The sequence below is a fragment of the Macaca fascicularis genome, chromosome 10 (assembly GCF_037993035.2).
Source record: "Macaca fascicularis isolate 582-1 chromosome 10, T2T-MFA8v1.1".
Classification (NCBI taxonomy): Eukaryota; Metazoa; Chordata; class Mammalia; order Primates; family Cercopithecidae; genus Macaca; species Macaca fascicularis.
The window spans coordinates 28882552-28905902 of NC_088384.1; the positions used below are offsets into that span (position 1 = coordinate 28882552).

Here is a 23351-nt window from a genome sequence, read left to right on the forward strand (position 1 = left end):
TGCTGCGCGCAGGGCCCGCCTCCTTCCTTTCCCCAGTGGTGAGAGCGGTGTCGCCTCCGCTTCCTCCTCACCCCGCGTGCCGGCTGGGAAACTAAGGCACCAGTACGATAGTTCCGGCACCGGAAAAGAGGGCCGAAGACTGGGCCCGGGGACCGCCGCAAACAACGACCCTTGGGGCCGGCAAAGAGCCAGAGAGGGTGCTTGCACTTCCAAGCGCCCCACACCAAGGACAGGCTGGACGGCAAGGCGGAGACTCGGGGCCTGGGCCCTCAGACCGGGGGCAGCAGGAGGTTGGGCCAAGGGCCAGGACTTCCCCTCACAATTTAATTTTTTGATCCCAGCACCGCCAGGTAAGGGGCGCCCTGAGTGAGGCTACGTATCTCGTACGGATAAAGTTAGGTATAGAGTAGAGAGGAGGCCGGCTCAGGGTCATCCCTAAAGGCAGTTTAAGGAGAGTTGTTTGGAGCCTCCGGAATACACTGGGCCGGACCAGGGTTTACAGCTAAGACTGGCAAAGGAGCGGGCCCCGGCAGAGGCGGGGCTTGCTGAAGGGAGGAGCCTCTGTTCACGAAATGCACGGGCTTTGGGGCGGGGCTCAAGGAAAGGGGCGGAGCTTCCGGGTCCGCGTCTTGTTGGGCTTCGCGGCTGCGCGAGGATTGGACGAGAGGGCTGGGTCACTCGACGCTGAGGCGGTGAATGGCCGGGGCAGATTTAAATCGGGAGGCTGGGGGCCTCTAGGATCAAAGTTTGGGGCGGGGCTTAGAGAAAGGGCGGGGCCTCCAGATTCGAGACCTGGAAGGGCTGGGGCGGGGCTTGGGGCGGCCCAGCCACCGCCTCCGGTTCTCCCCTCCGCAGCGGCGGCGGTGGCGGAGAAGGAACTCGACACGCACCGACCGCCCTACCGCCCCAGCCGAAGCGGAAGCTGTAGCCCGCTCTGGGCCGGGGCCATGGGCGCCCCGCGCCGCCCGGGTCATGAGGACGGAGGCGGAGGCAGCGGGGCCGCCGCTCGAGCCCGGTCAGTGCCTCTCTGTGGGCCCAGTCTTCACCCTAGGAACGAAGGGGACCCCGCCCTAGCGCGGGGCAGGGTCCAGCCGCGCGACCTTGGGCCGACTCCCGCCTCACCCCCACACCCGCCTCGCTCCAGTCAGTGGGGGTTTCCTGACACTGGCAGGATTGCGACCCTTGTCCGCATGGTGGGAGGGTCCGGGTAGAAGGGGCGCCACCTTCCCCAGAAGCGAAAAGTCCTACTGGAGCCGCCTTGGGAGCTCTCGTGCCTTGGGGAACCGTGGAGGACTGAGGCTGGGAAGGGCAGGAAACTGGCCGAGAGCACCGAGTAATGAAAGGGCCGGTGCTCTGGCCTCCCAGAGTCGGCGTTTTGTCTTGCTCCTGTTCTTCCCCCTCTGGTTCCCTCTGCCACGCGGTAGCCTGAGCCCCTTTGGGGCGGAGACTCGGACTGGTTTTCAGTGTCTTGGCAGTTAGTTTGCTTGCCCAAGAGGTAGGGGAGGGGGAAGACGTGATTCCTGTCCTGCTGAAGGCGCAGGGTTGGTGAGGAACGGAGTGCTAGCTAGTAAACTCTCAAGTGAAGTGCCAACTGTGGGAGAGGTCAACAACATGTGGGACCCTGACCTTCAGGTGTCACTCCCAGGGAGTGTTCTCTTTTGTGTTTGCTGTGTGGAGTGGGGGGGGATTTACATCCCTCCTCCTCCAGTTGTCTAGCCCTGTGATCTGAGACAAGATACTTGCCTTTCCTGAGCCTCAGAGGAGGAAAGGCTTACATTCACAGGGACCTTTCTATGAGGCAGGCAGGCGCTGTGCGCAGTTGTTTACATGCAGTGCCTCATTAATCCTGATAACGACCCAGTGAAGTAGGTGCCCACTGTGATTTGCACTTTTTCAGCTGACCAGACTGAGTCTGAGATGGGTTAAGTATTCAAGGCTAGCACACTACCTGCCTTCCTTAGTGACAACCACTAACTGAGGTCAGACCAGGGCCTTCCAGGCAGCCCCTTGGCTCCAGGCAGCAACATCTGGCTGTGACTTTGTGTTCAGAAGGCTAAAGCTGTTACGGGGACAAATGCCAAGGCCTCGCCTAACATTATCTCCCCCAACATGAGCATCTCTAGGTCCCATCTGCCCTTGCCAAGACTGGAGATGGCCCTATGGGGCCTGCCAGGCCTCAGGATCAAGGAGTTCTCGATTGCAGGGCAAGAGGAGGAGGGGCAGCTGAGTCTCTGAGAGAGAGCTGCTGTCCTGTGCCACATTTTACAGCTGGACACGGAAAGGCATGGACAGAGTCACAGCCTGGCAGAAGATAGCTCAGCTAGTCAGTGTCACAGCTCAAGCCACAGAGTAAGGAGGGAACCTCACACAGAAGGCTGTAGTCTGGACGCCTGGGGGAAGAGGGGTGCAGAGCAGTGAAGTGGCAAGTAGGCCTGGGCATCTCAAGGTATGAGGTCTTTTTGGAAAATGCCTTCCATTCCCCAAGCATATCTAAGTGCCTGCTCTGGGCTGAGGGCTGGAAGGAGGCAAATGCAACCTCGTCTCCATCTGCCACTGAAGAATTCTCATTTTGTGCGATAGAGGAAAGCAGAGCTCTCCCACTGCTCAGCATTTTATGAGTCCCTAGGAGTTAGGGCTTAGGTGGGTTTTTAGTCACCTTTGTGTCCCCAGAGCCTAGCAAACAGTGAGTGCTTAGTAAGTTCATTTCTTCTGACCTGGCACAGTAGTAGCTCACCCCTGTAATCCCAGGACTTTGAGAGGCCAAGGCAGGAGGATTGCTTGAGCCCAGGAGTTTGAGACCAACCTGGGCAGCATAATGGGACCCCATCTCTACAAAAAAAATTTAAAAATTATCTGGGTGTGGTAGTGTGTGCCCATAGTTCCAGCTACTCAGGTGGCTGAGGTCAGAGGATCCCTTGAGCCTGGGAGTTCAGGGCTGCAGTGAGCTCTGGTCACACCACTGCACTCCAGCCTGCGCGACAGAGTGAGACCCTGTTTCAAGTTCTTTTTTTTTTTTTTTTTTTTTTTTTAATGAGATGGAGTCTCGCTGTTGCCCAGGCTGGAGTGCAGTGGCGTAATCTTGGCTCACTGCAACCTCCACCTCCCGGGTTCAAGCACTTCTCCTGCCTCAGCCTCCCAAGTAGCTAGGATAACAGGCTCTGGCCATCACACCCGGCTAATGTTTGTATTTTTAGTAGAGACGGGGTTTCACTATGTTGGCCAGGCTGGTCTCAAACTTCTGACCTCAAGTGATCTGCCTGCCTTGGCCTCCCAACGTTCTGGGATTACAGGTGTGAGCCACCGTGCCTGGCCTAAAAAAGTTTATTTCTTCCAGCAAATATTTATTGAGTTACTACTAAACATCCAACACCAGTGACTGAGAATAACAGGGAACAAGATTGGCAGGTTTCCTGCTGTCTCAGTTCATTTGTGCTTCTATAACAAAATAGTCAGGACTGGGTAATTTAGAAACGATAGAAATTTCTTTTTTTCTTTTTTGGAGATGGAGGTCTCACTATTTTGCTCAAACTGGTCTCAAACTCCTTGTCTCTTGTCTTGGCCTCGTGAGTAGTTGGGATTACAGGTGTATGCCACTGTGCCCAGCTCTAGAAATTTAATTCTTCACGGTTCTGGAGACTCCGAGGTCCAAGATGAAGGCGCTGGCAGGTTCTGTGTCTAGTAAAGGCCTGTTCCTTGTAGATGGTGACACCTGCGTGTCCTCAGTGGTGGAAGGAACAGAAAGGCCGTAAACACTGTACCTTTACATGACAGAAGAACAGAAGGGCAAAAAAAAATGGCCCATGCTAGTTTCCTCCAGCCCTTTTATAGGCAGTAATTCACTGATGAGGGCAGAGCCTTTCTGACTTCCCAAAAGGCCACACTTACTTATATATTTATTTATTTATTTATTTTTGGTTGTGGATATCTTCCACACCCATCTTTTCATACCACCACAATGGAGATTAAGTTTCAACATGAATTTTGGAGAGGATACCATAGCACCTGCCTTCAGGAAGCTTGCAGTCTAGAGACAGAGTGGCTTGATCTATTGCTACTTTTGCCAAGCACCGTGAAGGAAATGAACAGGATGCTGTGAAGGAGAGTCCCCTCGTTTCTCAAAGGCTTAGTTAGAAAAACCTCTAAGAAGAGATTTTGAGCTGGGACTTGAATGACTAGAAGGGACACAACTTTGAGAAGAGCAGCCAGGAGAGAGTTTCAGACAGAGGGAGCCTCACATGCCAATGCGTTGGGGGTAGAATGAAGCCTTAAGGAGTTCACAGGTTAACTAGACCACAGGTGAGGGCGGCCGGCCGAGATGAGGCTGGCGGGGCAGGTTAGGCAGGGCCCCACACACAGGGGAGTGAGGGGAACTGGGGCTGCCACAGCAGGAGGGCTCCTGGGGTGGCTCTGCACAGAGCTGGTCACATGGTCCAGGAGAGACCTGCCAGATGGGGAAATAATGTGGGCTGGGTTTTCACGTGCTGAACGAGTGTCATGAGTGAGTAACAGCAGAGATAAGTCTCCTCCTCTTTAGACTCTGAACTTTGTCCAGGTTCACGAGATGGCTACGGAGGAGGGTCCTGCATGCCACATGCCCAGTTGTCCCACCTCAGGGCTTTAGCACATGCTGTTCCCCCATCCCCTCTAAGGCACACCCCTACCGTTTCCCCCAACCTAGGCCTCTATTTTGTTATGTTTGCTTGTTTTTGCTGTCCATCAGGATAGTTAACTTTGTATCACTCACTGCTGTATCTCCAGTACACACACCAGGCACTTACTAGGCTTTGGGGAAATATTTGTCGACTGAATGACTGAATCAGACCAAAGTCCCCCCTCGTCTGCCCCCTGCCCGTTTAGGGATGGCCAGACTCATTCCAGCAAGAGGAAGTCAGCTGCCCAGCCCACAGCCAGCCAGCAGCGGCACAGTTGGGTCTGGAATGCTAGGTCAGGCTCTTTCTGCTCCACCTCACAGCCTGGCAAAGACAGACCGAGAGGTTGCCCAGGGTTGGTGGGGGGTGGAGCTCACAAGGATATTCCATATGCTGCACAGCTTACCTGACAGTTCCCTTCTCCTGGCCATGGTCTCACACCCTGGCGGTCCTGGGGTCTTTGGAGTCAAGCAAACCTCCAGGGGCCTCGTGAACTCAGATATACGTATCTGCTGAGTCCCTCCCATGTGCCATTCCTGGAATGAAAGCAGGAAACAAAACAGCCCCTGTTGACCAGGCGGGGTGGCTCACACCTGTAATCCCAGCACTTTGGGAGGCTGAGGTGGATTATCTGAGGTCAGGAGTTCGAGACCAGCCATGGACAACATGGTGAAACCCCATCTCTACTAAATTATAATAATCAGCTGGGCGTGGTGGCGCGCCTGTGGACTAAGGCTACTCTGAGGCAGGAGAATCACTTGCCACCTGGGAGGCAGAGGTTGCAGTGAGCCGAGATCATGCCATTGCACTCTAGCCTGGGCAACCGAGTGAGACCCCGTTGAAAAAAAACGACCCTGTCCCTCCTCCTCAGAGTTCCCACCGAAAGAAGGCCTCTGAGTAGGCATGGGGGCAGTGACTGCACATGTGGGTCACTGGGCCCAAGAGGGGCAGCACTGGAGAAGTGATATCCAAGGGCAGGAGTTAGGCACCCAGGAAGCCAGGTATGTCCAGGCAGAGGGACCAGGTGTGCAAAGGCCCCTGGGGTGTGAGGGATTATGACAAGCAAAGGCAAGGGTGCAGAGGGTGCTAGGGCAGCAGCCATGGAGGTGTTGTCTTAAGAAATGTGGGACCCAGCTCACTGGAGGATTTTCAGTAGGGCTGACCTCTCTGGCCAGTGTTTTGGGGAGATCACTGCTTCTGTAGGAGCCTGGATTTAAGGGGGTTGCTGAAGGATTGTGGGAAGGTCCCTGAGCAGCCCCTGCAGGGTCTAGGCAGGAGGCAGTGACACTGTCTCCCATGAGGGTGGCAGTGGTGGGCTCTGCGCTGAGGGTCTGTGACTTCCCTCTGTTTCTGCACAGGGGACTTTGTGCAGCTGCCTGTGCCAGTCATCCAGCAGCTCTACCACTGGGACTGTGGCCTGGCCTGCTCCAGGATGGTGCTGCGGTGAGTGGGGCCGGGGCTGGGGGCTCCCCATCTACATCTCCTGCTCTGGCTTGGGAGAGACCTGGGTGGGATCCATTGTCCCTGTAACTGTCTTTGGTTGGGACTTGCAGGAGGCCAAGCTTCTACCTGGTCCTAGTCCCATCTGCAAAAGCGAGCAAGGGGTGGACCAGGCCTTCCAGGTCTCCATCATAGTAATGCCTGGGGGCTTGGGGTGGCCAGGAAGTCCCAGGTGTCCAGGCCTGTCCCACAAGGCCGCTCTGTGACTGGGACAGGAGGCCCTCCACCCCCGGCCTCTGGCTCCTGGGAGACTGGGGTGTTGGCCGTTAAGCGGAAGCTGTGTGAATATCCCAGAAATCTGGACAGTGAGAGCCAAGAGGGACTGTAGCCGTCACCTTGTACAAGAGTTTTTCATTTGGCTTCTTGGAACCCCAGGGCAGCTGTACCTTCATCTGTTTTACATCCTGGAAATCCCAGCCACATTCAATAAAAGGGTTCTGTGCCTAAAACTTTGAAAACCACTGATGTGATCCAGGGACCTCATCTTAGAGATGAAGCTAAAGAGGTCAGAGAAGACACGACTTGCCCAAGGTCACAGCCCACAAGACACAAGAGATGTGAGAAGCAGAGTCCAGGCCTGCAACTCTGGAGCCAGGATGGTGCCCCAGGCAGCCTGGGCAGTGTGTGGGCAGGACCTAGGGGCTCATGATGAAGGAGGGAGACTTCTGGGGAATGGGACCTGTGACAGGGGCTCTTGGGCCAGCAGGTAGAGGGTGACCTGGTCCAGTTAACCCTCGAGAGCAAGCTGAGCTCCCCACGCATCTCCCTGCAGGTACCTGGGCCAGCTGGACGACAGTGAGTTTGAGAGAGCCCTGCAGGAGCTGCAGCTGACCAGGAGCATCTGGACCATCGACCTGGCCTACCTGATGCACCACTTTGGTGTGAGGCACCGCTTCTGTACCCAGACCCTGGGCGTCGACAAGGGCTACAAGAACCAGGTGAGCGACCAGCCACTGGGCCTTCCCATGTGGGGACACACAGAGGTATAAGGCCACTTGGTTCCAGTAGTTGGAAGAGGGAGCAGTCAAGGGCTAGACACCCAGGTAGATACCCAGGTGTGCAGAGACCAGGCAGCAGCAGCAGAGAGGCTATAGGCAGGATTTGGGAGCCAGTCAGAGCAGGTGCCTTTGCATTCTGGCCTGCCCAGAGGATCTGAGTACTAAGTCCTGGCTCCTGTCTGCCTGCCTTCTACAGCCCTCAGAATATGCAGAGGCCACTTCCTACGTTCTTTGCTACTGCCACAAGGCAGGCCCAGGGCCTCTGAGAACATCACTGGCTTCATCCAGCCATCATATGCACATTTTTTTTCTTTTCACCAGGAGAGCCAGCTTTTAAGCTGGGTAATTGGTAGTCTAGAAGAAAACCAAAATACCATCTTTTCTTTTTTTTTTGCCTTTTGAAAAATAATGCCAACATAGCCATGCCAGCAAAATGTGTTCCGTGGACCACACCTAGCTAAGCCAAGCTGTAGCTGAGCTGTCCCAGGTGGCTCAGCCTCATCCCCCTTGCTTATTCGCTATGGGCTCCTGCTCATGCCTGCCAGAGTGTACAAGCCCAAGGGTGATCGATCCTCCCCAGGGAGCTGACCTGAGCCCAGCTGCTCACCCCTCTCAAGCATCGTCCTCATGCCTCTGTGTGGTCCTGCATCCCTGCTCCTGCTTAGGACAGACAGCTTTCTGATCAGGCTTGCTGCACGTACCATCTGCCCTGGCAGGTGGGGCTCCTCTGCCCTCCTGTTGTCTCTGCCTCCGTAACATGCTCTTTAGTTCCTTCATCCAAATGGAGTGAAGGCAGCCTGGGTGGTGGCTGCTCCAGCTCCCTCTTCTCTGTTCAGTCTTTCTACAGGAAGCACTTTGACACAGAGGAGACCCGGGTGAATCAGCTGTTTGCACAAGCCAAGGCCTGCAAGGTGCTGGTGGAGAAATGGTGAGCCCCCCGACCTTCCTACCCGCCCTTCCTCTCACGCCTGCTCACCCACAGATCTGCAGTGGGGAGGCCTCGGGATAGTGTTCAGGAAAGGCTGGAACTCTGGAGCCAGGCAGAACTGGCTACCGGGTGGCTGTGGGCACTGACTTGCCCCCTTGAGCCTTGGTTTATGGAGATCACTGGGGCTTCATGACCCAGGCTCTGACTGGGGATGGATCCTGAGCAGGTGCTGGAGGGACAGGTGAGCGAGAGAGATTGCATCCAGCCCTTGGGCTGCTTGCAGAAGGACAGCATGGGACACAACACAGGACCCCTAATGAAAGGGTGATGGCCTAAGAGGAATGTGCTGGTGCAGTGATTGACAAGGGACGGGGAGAGGGACGACCCAGTGTGTAGGGGCTGCTGTGACCTTACAAGGGCCTCCCCTTCTCATCTGTATGCATTGGGGCTGGATTCAGGAAGACCCCGGGTGCAGTTTGCCCCAGTGTGAGTGGCATTCTTCTCTGGACTGTGTGAGAGTGGGGCTCAGACCTGCTGCCTCTAGGTCCTGGACAGGCTTTTCTCAGATTTTCCCTTTCTTTGCAGATTTATATTTTCATTATTGACCTGCTATAATCACATGATAGGTGATTTAGAAAATGGGGGTGGGGTGGGATCTCCATTCATACTATGACCACATGGGCACATGTTGGAAGGAAAGGCAGCAAATGTTTATTTAGCGGCTGTCAACAGGTGCCATCTCCTTGAGTGGAAAAGCTGTTGCTGTCTCCGTTTCTCGGGGGAGGAAACTGAGGATGAGAGAGACACCCAAGGTCACCCCCAGCATCTTGACCATGGCATGATCTGAACCCATGCTTGTTATTCCTTGAAGCCTGTAGTTTTTCCTTCCAGCCAGCCTCCTGCTTTTTCCCTATAGCTGAAATTCCACTCTTGTACACTGCCACTGGGAACTCAGCCAGCTATTTTGTTTCAAAGACCAAATGGAAAAATGGCACGTTTCCTTGGCCAAGGCAGCAATCCAAACTGCCACGTGACTCAGCTGTGGCTGAAGCTGGGCCAGGCCATGTGGTACTGATGCTGCCACTCCTAAGGAAGGCACCAAGTGGGTGAGCAGCCCCTCCAGCAAAGATGCAGGAGCCCCTGGCCTAGAGCTCCCCCTGCCCACAGCCCCATCTTCCCTCTGCCCCTCTGGGTGTTTTCTTTTGTCTTTTTTTAAGAGACAAGGTCTTACTCTGTCATGCAGGCTGGAGTGCTGTGCTGCAATATTGCAATATAGCTCACGGCTACAGCCCAAGACTCAAGTGATCTTCTTGCCTCAGTCTCCCGAGTAGCTGGAACCACAATCTCATACCACCATGCCCCATGCCTGGTAAATTTTTTAATGTTTTTGCAGAGACAGTTATTGCTGTGTTGCCCAGGCTGGTCTCTAATTCCTGGGCTCAAGCGATTCTTCCACTTTGGCCTCCCAAAACACTGGGATTACAGGCGTGAGCCGCTGTGCCCAGCCCTGCTCTAGGTTTTCATGTGGATTTGCTGCCTAGTGGAAGGTACAGGATGGGGCAGCACCTTCTGTTAGTGAGGGAGGCTCCAGGCAGATGTCATTGCTGAATTGGAGCTCCCCTGGAAGTAATGTGGCCCAGCCCTTCCTGGGCAGCCCCTTCTGCCACAAGGAGCCTTAGGAAAAAAGTAAAATAACTCTTTCAGAGAAGCATTTGGTTTTGAAAGTGTCTGAGCCATGCGTGGCTTAGATTTAGGGGATTAGATTGGGCAGGCAGTTTTCAACGTAAACTACATATGATTTAGGGTAGAGGAGAGACAAGGCTGGGCAAAAAGAATTCACTAACCAGCCTGGGGCACAGGAGGACGATGGTTTCTGTGTGCTGCTCTAGTGGCCCTTGACTGGACCCACCTGGAGCTGAACTGCCCTCCCCGTGAAGGGCCTGACAGGGCCAGCTCATCTTTGTGCACACTCAGACACGCACACCATACCAGTCTCCTGCTTGGCTCTAGGCTGAGCCTGGGCCACAAGTGACAGAGCAGGGAGTTCAGGGCAAAGGGAAGAGGAGCCGATCTCCAAGCTTTGTAACAGAGAAACAGGAACAAGCAGGGATCCAGTTGAGGGATGGGGAATGGGGGCCCAGCAGCACCAGCTGACCCCTCTCCTGCCCACAGCACAGTGAGTGTGCAGGACATCCAGGCGCACCTGGCTCAGGGCCATGTGGCCATCGTGCTGGTGAACTCTGGGGTGCTGCACTGTGACCTGTGTTCCAGCCCTGTCAAGTACTGCTGCTTCGCCCCCAGTGGCCACCGCTGCTTCTGCCGCACTCCTGACTACCAGGGCCACTTCATCGTCCTGCGCGGCTACAACCGGGCCACTGGCTGCATCTTTTACAACAACCCAGCCTATGCTGACCGTGAGTGCTGGGTGGGGCGGGTGAGGCAGAGTGGGCCACATTCACTGTTCTGTATGGCCAGTGCCCATGATTCCCACCCATGCAATCTAGTGTGGCCAGGGCCTCCCTTACCACCTTTTCCCCAAAGCCCCTGCTCCTCCTTTACTCTTGTCACTGGAGCCACCCCTCAGGCCATGCAGGCAAACCTGCAGCAAACTATGCCAGCCTTCTCTACAACCTGGCCACCTCTCCCTCCCACACCACAGGCCCCACGCCACTGCCCAGGTCCCTGCCTCACCCTTTCATGCTGCACAGGCTGCACCCCTCCCCCAGCCCCCAGGATGGCCAGCACATTCCTCAGAAAGAAGCCGGCCAGAGCCAGCCCCTGCTCTAGACCCATCCTGGCCTGCCTGCTGCCCTCCAGGCACAGGGAAGGGCCGCCCTGACTCTCATAGACTGGATTCACAGAGACAGCCCCTAGACGCCCTGATCACATAAACTTACCCCATCTATGTGGCCTGGAGCATGTTTCTTCCCCTCTCTGGGCCTCACTTTCTCTAACTGCTCAACTGGGGAGGAGTCAGAGAAAGCTCATGAAGACCAGGATGGGCAAGGAGGGCTTCCTGAGGGTGGAGGACTTGAGCTGAGAGGAGTGGCCATGCGGGTGGAGCACAGACCTCACCCAGCTCTCCTGGGCACTGTGTTGGTGGGGTAGGTGCTTTCTCACAACCCACTGACCCCGTTTTGCCCTCTCCACCCCCAGCAGGAATGTGCAGCACCAGCATCAGTAACTTTGAGGAGGCCAGAACCAGCTATGGCACAGATGAGGACATCCTCTTTGTCTACTTGGACAGCTGACAGCAGGAGCCTGGTGTGCCCAGGCCCTTGGACCCCATCCCCACCCCAGCTGGGCCCACTCAGGATGCCCTGGCCCAGGCCTGGGGCTGCTGGGGCTGGAATGTGGAACTGCAGCCTCAGCCCATCTGGCAGAGCCCCAGAAACTCTGGGATACTGTGGCACAGCTGCTTTGTCTGCCAGTGCCGTGTGTTGTCATGTCGCTCACGCCAAGCACCTGCTGGCTGCTGGAAGCATACCCCAAGACCCCAAGCCTGACTCCAGCTGTGCCCACAGGAAGTCCAGTCCCAACAGTGCCCTTGTTGCCTTTGAGCCAGACCCAAGGCAAGGGTCTCCACACAGACCGCAGGGCTGAGTCTGGAGAGAGAAGTCCCTTGACTAATGCCACTTGTCAGGACAGTATGAGAGTGTCTGGAGACAGCATAGTTGACCCCAATCGCCCAGAACTGAGGACCCCTCCAGGCCCCTCTCTTCTGGAAGTGCTGCATATGCCCCCATGCCCCGTGGGTGACGACACCACCGTCTCCTGCCTACCCATGGGCCCAAGTTTCTGTGGCTCGTTACAGGGTGTCTGGCCCCTGCCACCCAGCATAGACACACCTCACAGCTGCCCTGCCGTGCAGTGCCCTGGCCCCTGGAGACGCTTAAGCCACCCACAGCCCTCCAGGTCCTCCAGCTCAGATGGAGGGCTCTCGGGGGTGTGGCCTGGGCCTAAATCCCACTGGTAGGCCTGATGGCTGGCGGCACAGTGCGTGCTCTGGGAATAAACAGCTGCCCTAGACCCAGAGGGATCTCCACACCCAGGAAGCCTCCTGACACCAGCCTAAATCCTGACAGCAGGGTCTGCCCTCTGAGTGTGGGGAGCCCCTAGTCCTTTAAGGTTGGCTGCTAGGGCCTGTGCTCCAAAGCAATGGGCAGGGGCAGCCTGCAGCTACCCACGCAGCCTGGTCTTCACACGAGGTTGCACATGATACTGGGCCTCTTTTATCTTGACGGAAAAGAGGGGTTCCTGCCTAGGATCTTACAACACAGCAAGTAGCATAGAGCTCTTTACTTCCTCTTTTTTTCTTCTTTGGTTGGGGTCAGGGGTTGTTTGAGATTTAAGTTTTCATTTTTGAGGGGTAATCACCTTCAAGTATAACAGTAATCGTAAGAGTGAAGGTACTTTGGAACCACTAACACCTCTGCACAGGGCAGTTAGCCAGCTCAAGTTCTTTTTCAGAGAAAGGGACTTGGCCAGCGGTTTAAGTATCTGCCCCTTCACCTCACAGACGAGGCAGCTGATGAGGCAGCTGGCCCAGTCTGGGGAGGCTGCCCAGGACAATGGTGGAGCTGGGCCTTGAACCCCAGTCTGTACCGAAAAAACTAAGGGAAATTGATCATTTTCAAAGGGGCAACAGTGATACCATCCCTGCACTCCTGGGTCCTGCTCTTACAGTGCCCAAGGCAGGGCATGGGGGCAGCTGGCCCCTCCCCCACCAGGTGACTCTGGGGGCAGAGGTGGGCTCTGTTTAGGAGGGCGGTCAGACCACCTAGCCAAATTGCTCCTCAACCCTAGACAAAGCCTTTGGCCAAGAGGGAGGTGCTGTTAGCTGGGCAGCCCTTCTGGGTTTCAGAGACCGGTGTTGGCTCCAGACTGGTCTCATCTCCATTGCCTTAATGCCAGGTGGCCCAGGAGTGCCCATGCACAGCAGCTGTAGGGTGTGGGCATCTTCAGGAGTGTTCTGGTAAAATTGTGAGGATAGCTGTGTGAAGGAAACCAGTGGAAGGAAATGAAGTTTTCAGGATGGCGGGATGTGATTCAGACACAGTGCACATGCTGTTAGGGCTGTCACTAGGGAGTGGCCTTCATGGAGGGTGGTAACAGCACCTCAGTCCATCCAAGATGTTTAGAAATAGTCTGCGGTCCCAGAGGACGGCTTCTCAGGGCACGCCACAGTTAAAGGTCACCTGCCTGGAAGATGAATGAGAAAGCTGCCCGTTCTGAAGACCCACCTGCCTAGGGAGGGTCACAGAGGCAGGATGTAAGCCACACTGTGTTGCATTCTTGCACAAGTCATGAAAATGGGGCCAGAGAGCGAGCCTGGACATCGGGGACTTCTGCCCACAGCACATGACACCCACAGCTGCCCAGCCTGTCCACGTGCTGGGGACCAGCACAGCACCTGAAGCCATGTGTGACAGTGAGCTTTGTTCATTCTAGCCACAGGGGGATGAAAGGGATCTTTTGCATCGCAGAGATTTTATATATATTTTGTTTGTAATGAGCCATTCTCAATAAACATTATTCTCACTGCAAAATGGTGGTAGCCCCTGGCTGGCCTCTGTGAAGCTGTGTTGATCTGCAGAATTCCTGTCCCTAAGTTCTCAGCATGAGCACATGGGAACCCAGGTCCTTGTCTTGCCATACCCAGTTTAGCTGGGACTGGAATCCTGTTTTCTGTTTTCTAGGGCCATATCCATCCTATTCAGGCCTGGATGCTTGTGGCCGTCCTGGACAGGCAGTACTAGGGGTAGAAGGGCCTCGGGGCTCAGCTCAAGTGAACTGCAACAAATGCAACTACAGGAGACACCACAGAATGAGGGGGATGTTGAAGAGGAGAGACAAAAGTGGGTGGGATGGCCGGGCACGGTGGTTCACACCTGTAATGCCAGCACTTTGGGAGGTGGAGGTGGGCGGATCACGAGGTCAGGAGATCAAGACCATCGTGGCTAACACGGTGAAACCCCGTCTCTACTAAAAATACAAAAAAAAAAAAATTAGCCAGGCGTGGTGGCAGGTGCCTGTAGTCCCAGCTACTCAGGAGGTTAAGGCGGGAGAATGGCATGAACCCAGAAGGCGGAGCTTGCAGTGAGCCGAGATCGCACCACTGCCCTCCAGCCTGGGCGACAGAGCAAGACTGTCTCAAAAAAAAAAAAAAAAAAAAAAAAAAAAAAAAAAAGGGTGGGATGGTGAGTGCTGGGTGGAGCTGGCTGCTCAGAGCATGCAGAGTTGGGGTTGAGGTCTCAGACCAAGAGTGCAGTAGCGCTATCTCGGTTCACTCCAACCTCCACCTCCTGGGTTGAAGCAATTCTCCTGCCTCAGTCTCCTGAGTAGCTGGGATTCCAGGCACACACCACCACGCCCGGCTAATTTTTGTATTCTTAGTAGACATGGGTTTTACCATCATGTTGGCCAGGCTGCTCTCGAACTCCCGGCCTCAAGTGATTTGCCTGCCTCAGCCTCCCAAAGTGCTGGGATTACAGGCGTGAGCCACTGTGCCTCGCCAATGTCATCACTTTTAAAGGAGCACTTCTATTCCTTCCCATCCTCCCTCAAACACATCATCTTGTCTGTCTCCACTGCTGTAGCCCCAGTATCTGACACCTAGTAGATGTTCAATAAATGTGAGTAAATGGATAGTAGGCTGAAATGATACCTGTTTCAGCAGCTTTCCTGTACTTTTCAGAACTAAAGGTGATCATTAAGGGGGAGGCAGAAGGCCAGGCGCGGTGCCTCATGCCTGTAATCCCAGCACTTTGGGAGGCAAAGGCGGGCGTATCACCTGAGGTTGGGAGTTCGCGACCAGCCTGACCAACATGGAGAAACCCCATCTCTACTAAAAATACAAAATTAACCGGGCGTGGTGGCGCATGCCTGTAATCCCAGCTACTCAGGCGGCTGAGGCAGGAGAATTGCTTGAACCCGGGAGGTGGAGGTTGTGGTGAGCCGAGATCGCACCATTGCACTCCAGCCTGGGTAACAACAGCGAAACTCTGTCTCAAAAAAATGATAATAATAAAGGGGAGGCAGAATTTGAATCCTTTGATGTCACCCAGGATCCAGGAGACATTCTCTCCTACAAAGAATGGCGGAAGGAGCAAGACGTACTGCCCATTAGTACATCTGGGTCACTTCAGGTGACCCAGGCATGGTGGTTCATGCCTGTAATCCCAGCACTTTGGGAGGCAAAGGCTGGAGGATCACTTGAGACTAGAAGGTCAAGACTTGTGTGGGGCTGGGCACAGTGGCTCATGCCTCTAACCGTAGCACTTTGAGAGGCTGAGGTAGGTGGATCACTTGAGCCCAGGAGTTTGAGACTAGCCTGGGCAGCATGGCAAAACTGTCGCTATAAAAAATACAAAAAATTAGCCGGGCATGGTGGAGGTGCCTGTGGTCCCAGCTCTTCAGGAAGCTGAGGTGACAGGACGTCCTGAGCCCAGGAGGTCGAGGCTGCAGTGAGCTGTGATCATGCCACTGTACTCCAGCCTGGGCAACAGGGCAAGACCCTGTCTCAAACAAAAAGTGGCCAGGCACAGTGACTCACACCTGTAATCCCAATACCTTGGAAGGCCAAGGCAGGCAGATCACTTGAGCTCAGGAGTTTGAGACTAGTCTGGGCAACATGATGAAAGCCCATCTCCACCAAAAATACAAAAAATTACCCAGGCATGGTAGTGCACACCTGTGGTCCCAGCTACTCGGGAAGCTGAGGTGTGAAGATGCTTGAGCCAAAAGGTGGAGGCTGCAGTGAGCCATGACTGCACCACTGCACTCCAGCCTAGGTGACAGAGTGAGACCTTCTCACTAAAAAAAAAAAAAAAAGAAAAGAAAAAAACTTTTAAAAAAGGCCTCATGTTATTCAAACTTAGGATTCCCCTCTTATTACAGCTTTCTGCAAGTGCAGGTGTCTCCTGGCCTCCACCCCCCTGGTTGGAGAATCAGTGCAAGAAAATGCTGGCACTCTGGCTTACATCTAGTCTGAGTCAGCAGAACAAAAATCAGAAGAACAAAATCCCTGGGGCCTCAACCAGAAAGCAATATGGCTGTGGAGTCAAGGGATCTCCAAAGCTGAAATAAATAAGAGTCAGTAATGATGGCCTTGCCACCTGATACAGGGCTGTGGATGGGTTGAAAATACTGGAAACTCATTTGAGTCACAAATTGCTGCCACACTCTTTGAACCCAGAAGTAAGTGTGCCCTTATTTAATGGCACAGAACCAGTCTCTTGCCCACAAGAGTCTCTTGTCCACAATCCCTAGTCCCTCACTCCCTCTCTAACTCAACCTCAGCTGCTCTAAGGAGAAATGATGAGGGCAGGGATGAGGTCCCCCTGTCTTCAAGGGTGACCAAAGGCCATGAGCACCTGAGTAAGCTAAGGAACACTGGGGACAAAAGTGCCTCAAAACGTTTATGTCTCTTGGATATGGGTGCATAAGCCACCGTCCTACCTGGCCTCATGGGGGAAGGGGAGTTTCCAAATTCAACTGACAGGGTTTGGGCAAGTTTCACAGTGCAGAGAGAAAAAGCCAAGTGCTGTGGGGCCCTTTGGGACAATTCAATGTCTTGTTTTGTTGCATCTATACCTGAATTTGTGGTAGGAACTGGTGCTTCTCCTTCCAGCCCTGAAGTGCCAAAGGGGGTTCTCTCAGTCAATGCTAGTGGGATAAACTCCCCTGCCATTTAACCCCCATGGATGAGTCAGGTTTTAACTCAGTTTCTCTGCCCTCTGATGTCCAAAACTTTCACCATACAGATGATGTCCTCTTGGATGGCAAGTCAAAAGTCCCAGTCCTGGAGATCCTGATCATAGGTTACCACATCTCCACCAGCAGTGGGGACTGACAATCCCTGACAAAATTCCATTTCTTGGAATACAACTGCTGATTCACAAGGTTTTTTTTGTTTGTTTTTTTGTTTTTTTGTTTTGTTTTTTGTTTTTTGAGATGGAGTCTTGCTGTCACCTGGGCTGGAGAGTAGTGGTGCGATCTCGGCTCACTGCAACCTCCGCCTCCCAGGTTCAAGTGATTCTTCTGCATCAGCCTCCTGAGTAGTTGGGATTACAGGCACATGCCACCACACCCAGCTAATTTTTGTATTTTGAGTAGAGACGGAGTTTCACCACGTTGGCCAGGCTGGTCTCGAACTCCCGGCCTCAAGTGATCCGCCAGCCTTGGCCTCCCAAAGTGCTGGGATTATATGCGTGAGCCACTGCACTCGGCCAATTCATGATGTTTAGTCCTTCCAGGAGTCAAGGAAAAGCTTCTGGTGGTCCTTCCACCACCACCAAAAAAGAAGGCTCTGCACCTTCTCAGACTCCTTGGGTAATGGAGACAGCATGTGCCTCACTTGGGCATCCTACTTGGTCCTTTACATCTGCTAACTTGCCAACCAGCACCCTTTAGAGCAGGGCCCAGGCCGCAAGGCTGTATTGGAAGCTGTCTAGCAAGCCCACTCTCTACCTGTGGGTCCTCAAAACCCTAATGATCCCTTTAAGCTATATAAGGTCTCTGTGACTAATTTTGCTAATTGGAACCTTTGGCAAAGGGAAGAAGACTGCACCCAGAGGTGCCCCTGTTTTGGACTTACTGCCTGTCTCCCTGACACAGTGGCCAGGTACACCTCTTTTGAAAAGCTTACTATCTGGGGTCTTCTTACAACAGAATACCTGACCCACAAAAGGCTGGCTTTTATGGAATGGTGTACTTAAGAGGGAAACGGTGTATTTAAGAACACAGCTAGTCTAGCCCTGCTGACATCTCAGTTTTACATGAAAAAACTGGCAGCTAACCCTTTGGGGGACACTAATATCGCCCACTCCACCAAAGCAAAATCACTGGCTCAACAACAGGAACCTCAATTCACAGAGGTTCTCCTAAATGCCAGGGCCTGGTTCACTGATGGGCTGATGAAGTGGAAGCCTCATGGTGTCCACAGGGCTGCTGTGGCTGTTCACCCTCAGAAGCAGCTGTGCAGAATGGAAAATGGATGAGTAACTCTGCTCAGTAGGCCCTGAGCCAATACTCCTCTTGGTAACCCTTGTTATATTTTTACTGACTCTTGGGGCATTGCCAATGGCCTAGGTGTTTGGTCTGACACTTAGAAAACCTCAACTGGTGGATTAAAGACATCCATCTTTGGGGTCATGAACTATGGAAATAAGTTTTGGCTGTGATTGCTCTGTCTGCATCACGCATGTAGATGCCCGTGGTTGAAGCCTGTTCTCTGATGAGACCAACTGAAATAAGGCTGTTGAGGGAGCCTGCACTAGCCATATTGCCATTGGGATCCATCATTGTGCTGGACATGGCAACACATCCACCATCACGGACTGGGCACAATGGCAAAGACTATTTGTGTGTGTGTGGCGGGGGGGTTTGCTTGTTTTTTTAAGATGCAGTCTCACTCTGTCGCCCAGGCTGGAGTGCAGTGGTACCATCTTGGCTCACTACAACCTCTGCCTCCTGGGTTCAAGTGATTCTCCTGCCTCAGCCTCCCAAGTAGGTGGGATTACAGGCATGCACCACCATGCCCAGCTAATTTTTGTGTTTTCAGTAGAGACAGGGTTTCACTATGTTGGCCAGACTGGTCTCGAACTCCTGACCTCAAGTGATCCATCCGCTTTGGCTTCCCAAAGTGTTGGGATTACAGGCGTGAGCCATTGCAGCCGGCCAGAAAAGACTATTTCTGATGCAGAGGCTACCACCACATACCAGGCTGTGATTCCTACCAAAGGTTGGCCCATTTCTTTTGCAAAGGAGGAGGTCATCTTACATAGGACATGGCCCCAGCCTACTCATAGCAGATCAACTTCATTAGACCTTTGACCTCTTGGGGCTATTGATGGTGCCTTACCACTGTTTCAGGTTATTGGATTGTTCCAGTCCTATCAGCCAACTCTGGGCACACCGCTGCAACCCTTGAAACTAATCTGTGTCATGTTTTGGCTCTCTAGACCATCTGCAGTGTGACAATGGTGCGCCTTTTATCACAAAAGCCACTCAACAATAGTCGTGGTATTCAAGAGATCTTCCACACTCCTGCCATCATGAGCATCTGGCATTGCTGAGTATTAGAATGGCTTCCTCAAAAATCGGGCTGGGCACAGTGGCTCATGCCTGTAATCCCAGCACCTAGGGAGGCCAAGGCAGGCAGATCACCTGAGGTTAGGAGTTCGAGACCAGCCTGACCAACAGGGTGAAACCCCATCTCTACTAAAAATACAAACATTAGCCAGGCATGGTGGCGGGTACCTGTAATCCCAGCTACTCTGGAGGCTGAGGCAGGAGAATTGCTTGAATATGGGAGGCGGAGGTTGCAATGAGCCGAGATCGCGCCATTGCACTCCAGCCTGAGCGACAGTGCAAGAGTCCGTCTCAAAAAAAAAAAAAAAAAAAAAAAAAAAAAAAAAAAATTCAACTCAAGGTCTCTACTCTACTTTTCTCCCTCCCTCCTGGTCCACACACTTTCATAAAGCATTTTGTTTTGTTTTTGTTTTTCGAGACGGAATCTTGCTCTGTCGCCCAGACTGGAGTGCAGTGGTGCGATCTTGGCTCTGCCTCTTGAGTTCAAGCCGTTCTCCTGCCTCAGCCTCCCAAGTAGCTTGGATTACAGGCACACGCCACCACGTCCAGCTAATTTTTGTATTTTAAGTAGAGACAGGGTTTCCCCATGTTGGCCACGCTAGTCTTGAACTCCGGACCTCAAGAAATCCATCCACCTTGGCCTCCCAAACTGCTGGGATTAAAGACGTGAGCTACAGCACTCCGCTTTTTCTTTTTCTTTTTTTTAAGTAGAGATGGGGTCTTGCTATGTTGACCAAGCTGGTCTCAAACTTCTGGCCTCAAGTAATCCTCCCATCTCAGCCTCCCAAAGAACTGGGATTTCAGGTATGAGCCAATGCGCCTGGCCCTATTAAAACATTTTGGTTACCAAATGCAGCTCTTTGAAAAGGCTACTTCCTAGAAAGGTGTATCTGAATGAAGAGGTGTAGGAAGGTTACAAAGACCTATTTTCAAAATTTGGGATTCTGATCAGACTCTTCCTGGGCACATTGCTTCCTTGCCTTCCCCTAGCAGCAACCCCAGGCCAGCCTGGTGGGCACACCTTCTAGATGGCAGTCTAACTATAAGGGGGCCTAGGGGCTCAAACCTGATTGTGTTTCAGACACCTGGATTCTCTTGTTGGACTGACATGGTCTTAGAGCATAAGAATAATGACCACTTGGGCAAGTACGCTGCTCACCAAGACCCCTTCGAGTGGTACATATGGGACAAAGCAGGGAACATAATGGGTCTCTGTGCATTTTATAAAAATGCCCTTGTTCCTCTTGGACCTGACTCTTCCACTCAAAAAGTCTGGGTGGGCCGGGCGCGGTGGCTCAAGCCTGTAATCCCAGCACTTTGGGAGGCCGAGACGGGTGGATCACGAGGTTCAGGAGATCGAGACCATCCTGGCTAACACGGTGAAACCCCGTCTCTACTAAAAAATACAAAAAACTAGCCGGGCGAGGTGGCTGGCGCCTGTAGTCCCAGCTACTCGGGAGGCTGAGGCAGGAGAATGGCGTGAACCCGGGAGGCGGAGCTTGCAGTGAGCTGAGATCCGGCCACTGCACTCCAGCCTGGGCGGCAGAGCGAGACTCCGTCTCAAAAAAAAAAAAAAAAAAAAAGTCTGGGTGTACGAAGCAGGTAACTGGAAAAAGAGATGGCTGGTACTGGTCAGTCCACTCACCTCTTTTTCCTTAAAGAGGTGACTATAGGTACTGGAATGAGACACTGATTTGGGAGCAGGCGCAGCAATTCTGGCACCTAGGTAGAAAGTACTTTGGATTCCAGGAGATAAAGAGGAAGAGGCATTTATGATCTTTGTCCTTCATAATTGCCCCTGAAGACTTTCTTATGAACATAAAAAAGATCTGGTGCAGCTCTCCCAAACTTTTGCAAGCACCTTAAATTTAACTGACTGCAAAGCTGGGCATAGTGGCTCCTGCCTGTAATCCCAGCTACTTGGGAAGTTGCAGGGGCGGATCGCTCGAGGCAAGGAGTTCAAGGCTGCAGTGAGCTGCAATGGCACCACTGCACTCCAGCCTGGGCAAGACTGAGAACCTGTCTCAAATAAAATAAATTTAACGACTGTGGGTTCTGCCTTGCCCCATCAGATGGCTTTGGCCACTGTTTGGTTTGCTCACCATTCCCATTAACCTTACTAGAAGTCCACTGGAAAGAGCAGGGGATGTCCCTGGCTCCTGCACCTTCCATGAAAATCACCAGTTGTCATTCCCATCCCTATTCCCATAGACCCCACTCAGCCATTCTGTGTCCGTATTCCCATAGACCCCACTCAGCCATTCTGTGTCCCTATTCCCATAGACCCCACTCAGCCATTCTGTGTCCCTATTCCCATAGACCCCACTCAGCCATTCTGTGTCCCTATTCCCATAGACCCCACTCAGCCATTCTGTGGACAGAACAAGTGCTACCTTGCTGGCGGCATGGACAAATGGGATAGATCGGACTAACTGCTCTCAGGCTGTCCTTCCAAATACAAGGACTAGACTGAATTATTCAAAGTAAACTGGGGGCCAGGCGTGGTGGCTCACGCCTGTAATCCCAGCACTTTGGGAGGCTGAGGCGGGAGGATCACGAGGTCAGGAGATGGAGACCATCCTGGCTAACACGGTGAAACCCCATCTCTACTAAAAACACAAAAAATTAGCCAGGCGTGGTAGTGGGCGCCTGTAGTCCCAGCTACTCGGGAGGCTGAGGCAGGAGAATGGCGTAAACCCAGGAGGCAGAGCTTGCAGTGAGCCGAGATCACGCCACTGCACTCCAGCCTGGGCGACAGAGCGAGACTCCGTCTCAAAACAAACAAACAAACAAACAAACAAACAAACAAACAGGAAACTGGGAAGCTACTCGGGAGGCTGAGGCAGGAGAATCACTGGAACCCAGGAGGTGGAGGTTGCAGTGAGCCGAGATCACACCACCGCACTCCAGCCTGAGTGACAAGAGTGAAACTTCACCTCAAAAAAAAAAAAAAAAAAAAAAAGTAAACTGAACTGGGAAACCAAAGCCCTACCAGGTGGCCAGGACCTGTGCCCCAACAAATGTAGGTCCCACTTGGGGGACCCCCAACAATTATAAACATTTTCTAGGGGTAACTCTATGTGCCCTTATGACTGCACTTGTGTGGAAGCTAAACATTAACTTGTCATCCTCCCCGAAATAGTGTCTGGCCTCTTCAGGGTGGTCAAAAGAGACCTTCAAGTGTTAAGCAAATACCACCAATAGATTATGTAGCCCACAGACAACTATGGACATTTTTGTTTTTGTTTTTGAGATGGAGTCTTGCTCCAGGCTGGAGTGCAGTGGTGTGATCTCAGCTAACTGTAACCTCCGCTTCCCAAGTTCGAGCAATTCTCCTGCCTCAGCCTCCCAAGGAGCTGGGGTTACAGGTGCCTGCTACTACACCCAGCTAATTTTTTTGTACTTTTGGTAGAGACGGGGTTTCACCATGTTGCCCAGGCTGGTCTCGAACTCCTGACCTCAGGTGATCCGCCTGCCTTGGTCTCCCAAAGTGTTGGGATTACAGGCGTGAGCCATGGCACCCGGCTGACGACTGTGGAGATCTTTCTAAAGTGAGGCTGCTCTTGGTTACTCAGGGGAGCTTCTTGGACTGATAATTGACTCATTCCTTAATGTGCACTATAGGGAGAGTTATCCCTATGATGGGAGTCCTCTGATTAGGAAAGGTGATGAAACATTTGTCCCTAACTTTAGCTGGGTGATCCGTTGTACCACCTTGGCCCTGGAAGGCATTCATGTCAGTGGCAACTCACTGGCCAGGGTGGAGGTGGTATGGATGACAGACTTGCCCTAGGCTTCCTCCCTGTGAACCACCAGTGGAGATTATGTAACATCTAATATATCCTGCTGTACCTGGATTAATGACTTGGGCTGAGTGGAAAGGTCAATATTTGAGAAAGTCACTTGGCTTACTTAGGTAGACCTTGATGGTTTATAGGATTTGTTCAGCCTATTGAGTTGAAAACCCTGGGGTCAGCTGGGCGCGGTAGCTCACGTCTGTAATCCCAGCACTTGGGGAGGCCAAGGCGGATGGATCACAAGGTCAGGAGATTGAGACCATCCTGGCTAACACGGTGAAACCCCATCTCTACTAAAAATACAAAAACAAAATTAGCCGGGCATGGTGGCGGGCGCCTGTAGTCCCAGCTACTTGGGAGGCTGAGGCAGAATGGCGTGAACCTG

General features: G+C 53.1%; 1 protein-coding gene across 5 annotated transcripts; it reads left to right on the forward strand.

Moving 5' to 3' along the window:
* Positions 1-25: 25 nt before the first annotated feature.
* GUCD1 (guanylyl cyclase domain containing 1) lies at positions 26-13624 on the forward strand. 5 transcript variants are annotated; one of them, XM_074004271.1, is made up of 7 exons: positions 26-350; positions 856-1015; positions 6008-6092; positions 6922-7087; positions 7984-8075; positions 10248-10489; positions 11232-13624. In XM_074004271.1, the coding sequence occupies exons 2-7, from the start codon at positions 973-975 to the stop codon at positions 11324-11326; spliced, it is 723 nt and encodes a 240-aa protein (XP_073860372.1). In that variant the 5' UTR covers positions 26-350; positions 856-972; the 3' UTR covers positions 11327-13624. The 5 variants fall into 5 exon arrangements, with proteins under 5 accessions (XP_073860372.1, XP_073860373.1, XP_045220347.1 ...); XM_074004272.1 differs by having other exon boundaries at positions 11235-13624; XM_045364412.3 differs by lacking the exon at positions 26-350 and having other exon boundaries at positions 826-1015.
* Positions 13625-23351: the final 9727 nt, after the last annotated feature.

Coding starts and splice junctions, on each gene's coding strand:
- GUCD1 (XM_074004271.1), top strand. CDS start 973: ATGAGGACGGAGGCGGAGGCAGCGGGGCCGCCGCTCGAGCCCG. Junction 6,093..6,921: donor TGCTCCAGGATGGTGCTGCG/GTGAGTGGGGCC, acceptor ATCTCCCTGCAG/GTACCTGGGCCAGCTGGACG. Junction 8,076..10,247: donor AAGGTGCTGGTGGAGAAATG/GTGAGCCCCCCG, acceptor TCCTGCCCACAG/CACAGTGAGTGTGCAGGACA.